This window comes from Solea senegalensis, linkage group LG1 (assembly GCF_019176455.1).
Source record: "Solea senegalensis isolate Sse05_10M linkage group LG1, IFAPA_SoseM_1, whole genome shotgun sequence".
Taxonomy (NCBI): domain Eukaryota; kingdom Metazoa; phylum Chordata; class Actinopteri; order Pleuronectiformes; family Soleidae; genus Solea; species Solea senegalensis.
In genome coordinates, this window is record NC_058021.1 from 29,256,024 (window position 1) to 29,268,125 (window position 12,102).

General features: G+C 40.9%; 1 protein-coding gene across 3 annotated transcripts in view; it reads left to right on the forward strand.

Moving 5' to 3' along the window:
• LOC122776209 (RNA-binding Raly-like protein) overlaps window positions 1-11,613 on the forward strand; it is a 98,495-nt gene extending 86,882 nt beyond the window's left edge. For 2 of the 3 annotated variants that reach the window (XM_044036636.1, XM_044036626.1), the window contains exons 6-9: window positions 5,198-5,314; window positions 7,864-8,033; window positions 9,493-9,531; window positions 11,122-11,613. In XM_044036636.1, coding sequence (XP_043892571.1) covers window positions 5,198-5,314; window positions 7,864-8,033; window positions 9,493-9,525 — 320 coding nt within the window. In that variant the 3' untranslated portion in view covers window positions 9,526-9,531; window positions 11,122-11,613. The remainder of the gene's footprint in view (window positions 1-5,197; window positions 5,315-7,863; window positions 8,034-9,492; window positions 9,532-11,121) is intronic. The other variant, XM_044036644.1, reaches the window with a different exon arrangement.
• The last annotated feature ends 489 nt before the right edge of the window (window positions 11,614-12,102 follow it).

The window sequence follows — 12,102 nt, forward strand, 5'->3', positions numbered from 1 at the left end:
CACAAACATTGCTCATTAATCCTTTTATTTTTTCATTTCTAAGAACACAACGACTCACACAAGTCCAGTTGCCCATCGCTAACCCCTGAAGATTATGTTTTTCAAACTAAAAACTGGAGATGGAATGAAAAATCTCAAAACCGTGGCGGTGACATGACTCAGCTGTGCTTGCTTTAAAAAAAAAATCCATCTAACTCACTCCAGCAGCTCAGAAAACACGCTGCATCGCAGTGTAGAGGGAAAAAACTAAATCACAAACACAAGTATAATCTTAGCTTTCTGTGCAGCAGTCATTGAGTAAACAGCATTACTCCCATCACACAGGATCCATCTGGATCTCATTTGGTCGTCTGATTAACTGGAGAGGCATTAAAACATGCTAAAATGTAATTAATGTGAGATTGGGGGCATCTCCGCGGAGCTGCGGTCAGCTGTGTTTTTCTAAACATTAGTCTCCAGCTGCAGCCTATGTAATTGGCTACAGTGTTTTTTTGCATTGTTGCCTGTCTAGACCAGTGTTATCAGCATGAGCAGCTTGGTAAGGTCTGTCAGGAGGACACAGTTACGTTTAGTATAACAGAGAAAAAGTGGTAAGAAAGAAAAGCCCATCTCCCATCCTCTTTCTGGACAGAGTCAATGAATCTCTCGCCCCTGTCTAAACACTGTTGCTGCATATTTCGCAGAGTAATTCTCCTCTGCCAGGACCATGAAAAATCACTGTTTGAAGAAGCTTTGGCCGAGATAGATTGGGCAACAAAATAAGGTTAGCTTGTCCAAACAACAGGGCCAGTCACTGTTGGGCATTCTGAGCTACTTGGGCTGTGTATGAGTAACAACTGAGGGGAGAATAAAGATCCAGCTGTCACATGACTGGATTATGAAGATGGATAGATTTTTATTGAAAGACTTTGACACAAGCGTTATTGGGAAAGACCACCAGTTCATTTTTAAAACTTGTGCTGTTTGTATTTAGTTAATCTAGTGTGAACAGTTCTCTGAATATTACATTGCTAGTACTTAATGGACACACTATGTCATCTACACAATGCTCACATTTAAGTCCCCGTAAAGATGAAGTGTCCCCATTATATGGGTGTGTAGACACATCTACGTCTCCACAATGTTGGAGTACCACAACCACAGACAGCCTCACATCTCTTTACGAGTTTACAACTAAATGTTTATGGAAATAAAAAGGTCAAGGGCAAAACAACTATGCACGGTTTTATCAGGACTGCAGAGTTGTGGTAATGACTCAGTTGTCCACAGGGGGAAATAGAGGCTCCAAACAGGGGAACTTTTAGTTTTTTCTAGTTCTAATTCAAACTGATGCTGAATTAGTCTAGACTGTATGTAATATATACATATATGGATGTAGTCTTCTGGGTTCTTCCTGAGGCCAAATAGATAGTGTAAAAATATTGAATAGTGATGCCGCTGGTTGCTAAAGATCAACGGTTGAATGGAAGTCTATGGTAAAATGCACCAACTTCTCACTCGATTTATTATGTCAGTAAACAATTTCTTGTTCAAAATGAATGGTCTGAATCACTAGTTTCAGTTCGACAGGAGAACACTGCGTTGGTTTTGTAAATCACGTTCCCGTTTAGAGGACAACCGAGGAGAAAGCACGGCACATATGAATTTCTTGACGCAGAAACAGCCATGATTGAGTCTTCAACATTGGAGTAAGCTCTGCAACCTGAAGACTATGCCCATTTGTCTATGCAAAATTAGTGCAAACTCTAATGTACATTTCCTAAAAGTACACAATAAACCATCTAATTAATATTAGATTGGAGAGACTGCATGGAGCATTAAAGCATGTTGAAATAAAAAATAAGATATGCGCGTATGTTTTTTAATTTTCTTAGTGGTGATGCAGGAGTGCATGAAAAAGCAATAAAGGATACAATAAAAGTAAAGAAATAGTGCTTTTCTTCTCTTTGTGTATTAAAATGTGTCCCCAAATCCCCCACAGAGTAAATATCTCCAGCTTGTCATTATTTTGACATCAGCATCTCCAGCTCCAAAAACCTTTGTCCGGTTTAATCTTCATAGACCAGTGATGCAGGAGATCCTCACTTTCTTTGTACCAAAAATGTCGACACGAGCTCCCAAAATTAGATCCACTTCTCATTCCCTAAATCTTCCCTGACGCACATTGAATAGACAATAGCATTTTCTTCTTGTTTCCTCTTTTGCTTTAACCCCGTCCCTAGATGCTGTGTTGATGAAACCACTGGATTAGGATTTGTGTGCTTTTCTCTCTCTGCAGCTTATGTGACTGATAGCACAAAAGGCCTGGAGGCGGCGATAAATTAGAAACTGTTCCGCACTTTCTTATCATCAAAGGACAACTAGTAAGCTGCCCACTGTGAGCGCAGATAATTTCGGAATAAGGAAGTGAGTGTGTACGAGTGTGCGTTCATTGGACGTTGTCTTGTACACACAGAACCAGGTGAAGCTGAGAAGGGAAGATAGAGGCAGTTCCGTGTGTCCCACATATCGCAGTTTATACACCGTTTTCTCCTCTTTTCCCTTCACAAAGGTTGATTTTGTGCATCTCTTTACCTTTTAGGATTGATGGCTGATTCTTCGGATTTTCCCAGATACACAAACTTCACGTGTAATGACGCCAGTTCCATGTGCACATTAATTAATCAGCCCGCTTCTTTCTTTAAAGAAGAACGAGTAGAGTCTGCAATGGCTCATACCTACAGTAGAGGCAGCACGTGTTTTGTTTGTCAGAATGAATTTCAGTGAAAGATTAAAATGTCCCTATGGGCACTCTAGTTTAGAACAGGCTAATATGTCATGCCTTTTTATCATGCACTGACATCTGCTCCAATTGTAGATGTGTATGTATTATGCATCAATGTAGCTCATGCATAGTAGTCGTTCAGATTTGAGGAGGAGGCTCTGCATTATGATGTGGCGTGGGTGTCAATATCCACAGAGAAACTAAGGTAAAGTGCTGCATGCAGACATGATACCAAAACAACTAGTGTTTTGATTCCGTGCATGTCTCTGCTTCTTGATTTTCCTGGCTGAGGCTTTTTCAGGAAGTCGTGGGTTTATTTTCCGAGCACTCATGCGTCCTCTCTCCATCCCTGACAGAGTACGATAGGTGTCAAAGAGAATTTTATGTTCTCTTCTCAACTTTTGGTGTCTGGCTCTTCCCTCCATACCCGAAAACCCCCCCCCAAAAAAAACAGACATATTTCAGCTGCCAAGTGTTAAGGAATGAGATTATCTTATTACTTTACAGTCCAAAGTCTTTTAATCTCCTCAGTGCATGCTGCTAAGCCAGATCGTATTAACGTCCTTCAGATGAAAAACATTTTTATTTTCAGCAGATGTTATTTGCATATAACATCAAACTTATGACTCCGACTTTGACATGATCTGGTTACACTTAATTTACCCAAACCTCACATATTCAATGTATAGTGAAGATCACACTGAGACCGATGCAAAGTGGCAAGAGGAAAAGCAATTATTAATAAGGGAGTAAACAGAGGCTTTTTCTGTATGTTTTTTTTTTTTTGAGGGAGAGAGAGGTTCTAGTTAATTTAATGTTGAACTGACAATACACGCCACTGGTTACGTGACACTTTTCACTCAGTGTTTCCCAATATGTTTTTTCCTTTTTCAATGTTTACCTAAAATAATTATATAAAGGCTGGATATGGAAATACTCTGTGATGATGTGAGACAAAGACACACCAGAGAGGTGTAGAAGAGAATGCAGTCAGGGGTGGGGTGAGTGGAGACGAGTGTCGGGGCTGATGTGTGACAGGAGCATAGCAGCAAATGTGAAAGGCGAAGGTCGATAAGACAGTAGTGAGGCCAGCTGTGACGTATGGCTTGGAGACGGTGGCACTGTGTGAAAGACGGGAGGCAGAGCTGAAGATGCTGAGCGTTTCATTGGCACTGACCGGGATGGACGGGATTAGAAATGAGCATATTCGAGTGACAGCTCAGGTCGAACAGTTCGGAAGTAGGTTGAAAATGGAGGAGGAAGAAAAGAGGAAGGCCATAGAGAAGATTCATGGGTGTTGTGAAGGAGGACATGAGGACAGTTGGTGTAACAGAAAGGGACACAACGGAGAGGATAAGATGGAGGCAGATGATCCGCTGTGGCGACCGTTAAAGGGAGAAGCCGAAAGAAAAATAACTAAATTAGTACCTGCTTTTAGTTGAGTAATAATAAGGATTCCTTTTCACTTGGAAGAGTGAATGTTCGTGTTCTGTGTAAACATCTCATCCCAGCTGTAAGATATTGGCAGTGTTGCACAGAGTGGTGGGCGTAAGCCTTGTACTAATCCTCAAATTGAAAGCAGCGGGTCCCCAGTTTCAGCTGGGTAACTTTGCATTCGGACGGACTGAAATCTTTCTTTTTCCTGGAGGAAAATGTGACTCACAGAGAGATGATTTGATATCCAGAATTAAAACCTGGGCACATTAGCAGACGGCAGCATGCAGCCTGTAATAAACTGTATTAGACAGTCGGTAGAATGAGTTTGCAAATGACAAACACAACCAGGGGTGGGGAACATGTTTTTCCACAGGGGCCTTCAGTTTTTAACGAAATAATAATCATTAAAAGCCATCTTTATATGCAACATGCACAGCTTTTTTCTAAGTAAAAATGCTGTAAATTTAATTTTGTTTCTTTTTCGCTGCAGTGTGTGATTCACTAGTTAAACTGATGCCACAAAACTTTGGTGTGTAGGCCTATTCGCAGTAGCTGTGAGTACAATTCCTGAGCATTGTACAACTGACAATTGTGAAAAAATATGTAGCTAACAACTTCAGCCTTCCATGTGGAGGCTCTCGGCTCCAACGCTAATGCGCTAAATGACGCCAGAGAACATCAGTCCAGACACAGCCAAAACAGGCGCCGTAAGTGAGGGAACGTGGCCCAGGAGAATGTCAATGTTGCCAGGTTTATTATTACGAGATTTACGGCCCTTCTCTACAATGGAGTCCATTGATTTAAGTAGAGGAGCCTGTGCTCTTTTGAAGTACAGTCATTCAATTATAGAAAAGTATCAATAAGAGTACTTATAAGTATCTGTGTGGATGAGCAGTATCAATATAAATGATAAAATACTATAATGGCAACCGATTCCTAACCAAAGGTAGCTGTAAATGAAGTCATTCTGTGTCTGTTTTCGTTTGTGTGTCTCAGCAGTGAAGACGGACCAGCTTCAGACTATTAAGCGGGAGCTGACTCAGATTAAGATGAAGATCGACTCTTTACTGGGACGTCTGGAGAAGATTGAGAAGCAGCAGAGAGTCGAATCTGGTGAGGAGCAGGAACGCGGCACGAGGGAGGGGGAAGAAGGGGTGGGGGGGGTGGGCAGACAGCGACCACAGAGGGAGGGGAAATTAAGAGCATGCGCTGGCCATACGTCTTAGTGACATTGAGGGAGATAAGAGCAGCAGAGCTCTCTGTCATATCAGCATACAGGCGTCAACACCCCGCTGACTCAGTGTATATAAGGGATTTTATAGATGCCCGGCGCTACAGGACAGTCTCAGATTGTTGTCAAGGTCACAAAGACTTTGTCTCAAGTGTTCTATTTTCCTTCAGACAATAGTTGGATTTCTTAAAAGTGAGGATAAGTTCTCAAACGGAACAGTAAAAAAACACCAGTTGACTTGTGAAAGCATGAAAAACAGAGATGGGAAATCAGTGGCATTCGACGTGTACTTTATCAGCTTTAAATCAAACTAGACTTTTGGGAAATTAAAAATGAATATAATAAGACATATTTAATTAAATGTAATCCTTGAACTAGATATTAGCCAAAATTAAAATCCCTGGGAGTGTTGAATGACACACAGAGTGAATTTAAGACTGTAAAGGAAAATGGAATGGAATGGAATGCAAAAGTGATGAATTTAGTTCTCAGACATGATGTGAATTATTTTTGGTTATAAATTATGAATATCACAGCATACCAATTTGTTCCATTTCACACAATATGCGCCAACACAATTGAAAGGGTATATGCTAAAGCCCATAATCCATGAATTATCTCAGAATATCTGCGATATTAAAGTCCAACAAATGTCGAGCCTTCCAATTGTTTTACATTTTAATTCACTCTGTGGTAAAAACTGAAATGTAATTTTCTTACTACATTGTTTAATCATACTTTAAATGTCCCTCAACATTAAAAGGCTGAACAGAATCATGAAGGCTTTAATCTTAAATGTTTCTGAATACATAATGTCTTAAAAACAAATATTGAAGTTTAAGGTGAACACGATGAGTCGTTTATTTGTAGATTCATCATTTTATGGATCTGCTTCACAAATTAAAATAAAAAAAAGGGGACGATAAAATGAAGATAAATACATAAATATTAGACTCCAGATCCTGCTGAGCTGAAGACAAGAACTCCCGCAGGCACAGTTGCTGGGTCTTTTAGCTAATAGCAAATGTATTGTACAGCTGGCACATCGGCCGCCTTGGTCCACTGGTCAAATTTATCTGAAGTGCACTGGACAAAAATTCACTTTGCGTTCTGACTGAACACACCTCAGTAGTTTCTCCAAAGTGCTCCTTCATTTCCCTCAATTTAACACCGGGTGGACTTCCAGAAACACTTTAGCTTCAGAGTAGTGAGACATCTTCTGCTACTTCATTATTATGTCCAGGTTAGTCTAGAGGACCACCTTGGTGCTTTGGCGACAACAAACGCTTCTACATTATCCAAAGAAAACCATCGGTGTGATCGTAATGGCTTTGTTTGCATGGACACAGGTAATCGGAATAAAAGCCTGACAGGAAAAGATCAAGACTTCCTGGTTTGGGTTATCACATGTCTTTGTAAAAAATAACTGCAAATGGATAGAAACATAGCAGGAGGGAGAGGAAAAAAAGGGGACTAGAGCCAACAAAGATTTATTATTAGAGACTTTAAAAGATCTCCGGATTGTAGGGCAGTAAAATTAATGTGTTTGGATTGATGTAAATGTCCTCCTGCCCTTTTCCCCCCTTTTTATTGAACGCCGGAACTGAATGAACTGCTGAGCCTGTAGCGCCGTTTAGAAGAACAGACGACACAAAATTATTGTTTGAAGAACAGGATGTACGAGGAAAAAAAAAGGCTAATAAACGGAAATGAAAGTCACAGACGGGAGAGACGAGGGACATAAAACTGATGTTGCGCAGTGAGGAGACGAGTAGAGGAGGAAATATCGAGGGCAAGCAGCAATTTTCAATACAGGAGGAACTCGTTTTCTCTTTCTATTCAACCTTGTTTTTTACATCTGTGAAAACATTTCAAGTTTTTGAAAGTAACCCTAAATAGATATCAATATTCATTGAAAGTGCTTTTATTTTGTTTAAGAAAGAAGTTTAGTTCATATTTAGGTAAATGCTTGTTTGTTACGCCGCCACCTACTGTTTCATGCCCTGCATTGCATGATGTACGTAGGCCTACGCAGGACAAACGTCGTGTTGTAATTACTAGCACTGTCCATTGTGTCTCTCCGCCGTTGACGCGAGATTCTGTGCAGAAAAATGAGCGAGTAAAGTTAAGCAAGAGAGAGCAATTGACACGATGCCTGGGAAATGAAAATTCTAAGATCTGTGGCTCACAAAAGAACATTTCAGAGACTGACTTTGACCAAAACCCTAAGGGCAATCACTTGTCCAGATGCAGAGAGTGCTGCAAATCAATAAAAGTGGACATACAAGTTTGCCCTCCCAACTTAAGCAGTGTCAGCACACTTGATCGTTGTATTTAAGGGAATTGGTTCTGGAAAGTCCTTTGAAAAGTCCTTGAATTGTTACGAACCACCAATGTTGTGTATTAACAACATCGCCCGTGTCTCACTCAGAGTCTCAGAGAAAGTATGAGGACAACTGCGACTCCCTGCATGAGGAGTCCGTGTCAGAGACGGCAGAAAACTCTGGGGAGGAAGCCGGGGACGGGGCGCTGGACGTGGAGGCGGGAGAGATGACCGATGGAGGCGAGGACGACTACGACGAGGATGGCGGCCACCATCTGGTAAGAGAAACGGCTGACAGGGCTGACAGCTAGCGAGGAAGAGAGAGAGAGAGAGGCACTTTGGGGAGCTCTCAAGTGGGCGCACGCTCTTTGCTTTCGGAAAGTAAATTTTTCAGAATTATTCATGGCCACAGATCTCACAGAGTGCGGCTTCACATGAGTGAATGGCGCCCGGACTGACAGTTTCTCCCCATCGACCCCGACTGGAAATGTGGTTCTTTATAAGCCCAGGCTCGCGCTCTTGCGCACACTTTTAGGCCACAATCAAAGCCAAGGGCTTAAGACACTGGTATGTGATGGAGCTTACCATGAAATGTTGAATGTAGGACAAGGAAGAGAAGGATTGTCACATTTCTCCAAGATCATTTTGATATTACATCAATTTACAACAGGGTGAACGGCCTGAGCAGGTCTGCGTCACCTGTATTGACAATATTGAACGTCTGGATTTGGGTCGATGCCAAAAGAAGAACTACAAAATGTTCAAATTTACACATCACAGCCCCCACTGCAGATCGATTTGCAGTATCAACTGAGCTTTTCACACCATCAAAATAATAAGGGACCAGTGAGTCGTATTTAGTGCCATCTAGGGGTGAAGATGCATAGTGCAACCAATTGAAACCCCCAGTACAATACGGCATCCATGATGGAATTGGAAGAAAATAAAAACACAGTAGCTCTTCATTTTCAAGTGAAGTATTTTATTTCTGTTCATGAAAACATTTCACACACTGGACCTTTAACCACTTCATATTCTATAGCACGTTTGAGAATGCAAAGATATAAATTGTTCCCCAAATCTGCTACAATTTAAAACCCTTAGAAATCAAAAAGACAGTCATTAAAATACAAATTTTGAACAGATCCTTGATGAACACCTGATTTCCACTCATGTGTTGTTTGTGATGAAGGTTCTCTGGTCAGAAAATACGATTCTGCCATCGATGTTTTATGCTTTGTTGCATTTACACAAACTCCTTTATGCCGTGGTGTTTACATTTCTGTTGAACTCATAGAAATAACAACCCTAATAATGTGTATCATTAGAGCTTCAACAATGAACTATCGCCATCAATTAAACCAAAGACATTTTCTTTTTTATTTGACATTATATTTTTTTTCAGGTTGGTGGTGGTGCCATCCGAGAGTTCAGCTGAGGCCACGTGGCCATGCTTTTGTCCCGTTGTGCTTTATTTATTAGCCTTTAATCGCATCAGCATGGGCTCGCTCTCCTTGATGAGAGCCTTGTGTCCTCGCTAATGGAGGAGATTATTGTTCGGAGAAAACTGCTGAAAGAGATTTATTTGTTTCTCTGAAGGTCACACTGATCACGGGGCGGGATAATGTACCCGCGAAAATAAAACACCTCTGCCGAACATACTGACCTTTGGCGGGAGATTAAATCCATGTCCACTTTAAAAGCGCGCTGTGTTTTTCTCTCTGCTCTGCTTTTCAGATAGAGAACCATGTATCAGATATTGACAACTGAGATCAGGTAAGAGCTCTATTTCTATTTCAAGTGTCCGTCTGTGTTCTGCGATACGGCGGCGCATTACTTCTTCATTAACTGGCACGACCAGCGAGCTGTGTCTCAAGCGTCTCTAAACATTCTTTAATCATGAGCGTCATGACATTTGAAGATCCAGCTCCACTGAAGGGCAGCTAATGTCAAATTCAACAGTGGGAGCGACAACGATATTCCACTGGGCCAGAACTGCCCATAAACAGCATTCATCTCATTGAATTGTGTGGAAGGAGGTATGGAGAGCGAGACCTGAGGTAAAAAAGTTTCCCGCCTCTCGTCTCTCGGCGTGCGGGTAATGACGCGGCCACATCATCCGTTAGCTCGGCACTGCCCGGCTTTTCATAGCAGGAATAATGTCGCTACGCCGAGTTAAGCTCTTTTTACAGTTTTCATTATCCAACAGATCCAAGTGCATATTTCTAAGCCTTGGTTTAATGTAGTGTTTTTGCTATAGTTGTTTTTTGTTGGGTGTTAATCATCTTTTCAAGGAAAAATTATTTCATCATGTCGAAAATGTAGTCAAGCTTGAAACTTGAGAGAGTCAAGTTCATTGATGCTCTGCTTTTTATTATCTGGTCCATGTGTTTTATTATGTGTGGACCACAGTGTGAGGATTTTAATCATGTTGCATGAACATACAGTCGCAATAAAGGAAAGATTGATATTTTTTGACCACACTTTTTTTTTCATCTATAAATGCACAAGTATTGCTTCTTTCATTGGACCCTTTAACAAAATGGTGAATAGTGAATGTAGTACATGACAAATTCTCTAATGTTTACAATTTATTATACTTTTTTGATCAAACAACACAAGCTACACTAGAGCTAGATATCCTACTGCTTTCTAAGCTAATTCAAATGTTCATGGTTGTAAGAGTACAAAAAATTATTAATAAGTCAATCAGAAGCATTTAACCCATAAATCCATGACGGCAAATCTTTAAACAAAAGGTCATCATTCGTGTGATTGCGGTTAATTCTTCATCTGTAGAAAACAGATTTATCTGGGTGATGGGTTAACCGTTGTAGAAGAAGCATTATGATTAATAATAATTGATTAACTGTGTCCATTTGTCAAATCATAAATAACTGTTTACCATCCATTATCCATGTTGCCAGCTTGTGTACTGCTGGGAAATGTTCACAACAAACAGATAAACTTAAACTAAACTACTTGTTTTTTTTCTTGTAATTCCCTCATTTGCTTTTCCATCGTGTGCTTTTAAAAACATGACTGGTTCTTCCTGATGTTGTGGGGAATATGTTTCTTTTAAGTGTTTTGCTTGTGAGTGCAGCAAGGATAAAAAAAATAAAAAAAACATTGAGAAGAACCTCAAAACATCCTGTCCAGAAGGATTAGAGAGGCAGTTCTGGTTATAGCAACACTTCTGCATTTCCCGTGATACATTTCTGGGGCCATTTAAAATGGAACAGGCTTTAAAATTCAACTTAATCCCCATCTGATTATAAACAGCCAGCGTGTTTCGAGGAAGGAAACGCCATTTTATAATTGTGTATTTGGTTGTTTATCGTCAGATTTCTCTTTTTATCACTGCAGGGTGAGCGAGTGGAAACCTCTGTAAGAATTCATCATCACCTTCAGGAGACGGAACAAAGGGTCTCCGAGGGATCAAGACACCCATTTCTGGATTATAAATTGTGTGTTCAGGAGATGCTGAATCACATTTAGGTTCCCCAACTGTGCAGCACAAACCTGACTGTGATTTGCTCTCCCCCAGAAAATGTATTCAAGATCCATTTTAATGCATTTGGCCTGAGTCGACCCACCTGGATATATCTGTGCAACGTCTATTTCATTGCAAGAGGCTGACGGTATCATGTGATAGATCCTGGTCCTGAAAAACCACAAAACAAAAAAAAAAAAGAAGGACGTAAATGGACTTAACTTGAACATTGACGATGTTAATCATTTTATTGTTGCTTTTATGAAAATGTGTTTGCGCTGTAATGTTTTATTTCACTTTTTTTCCAGTGAATTTCTGTTATTGCTCAAGCATCACATGAATAAACGACGGTCAGAACAACCAGAGAAAAGTATGAAACGTCGTTGCTGCCTCGTTTGGAGTCCATTCATATTGTACATACTGCCGGTAGCTGAGAGCATGACTTTTTCTCTTGCTTTATCCATTTATCACACAGACGCCCTGCAGGACTGTACCATCACATATTCCCGCTCCTGCCAAGTTTCAGAGGCAGAAAGGGCTTCCTGTGGTAGAAAGCCAACGCTGGCACCGGCCTCCTGCCAGGAAGCCTTACCCTAGAGTCTCAGTGGCCTCCTCCCTGCTCGCGCTGTGCATCCCAACATAGACTGCTGCTGCTCCAAATGAGCCAACGCCCCTTTCTTCTGCTCTTCCTCCATCACTCTGTCTCTCTCTCTGAAGTCTGCAGTGATTTTTATTTTATGTAGCTCAGAAACCATTTTTAAATGTATCTGTAGGAATCTTCTTGTTTTGGCTTCTCCCTTTCGGGGTCGCTAACAGAGGATCATCTGCCTCCATTTAGTCTTCTCCATTTGTCC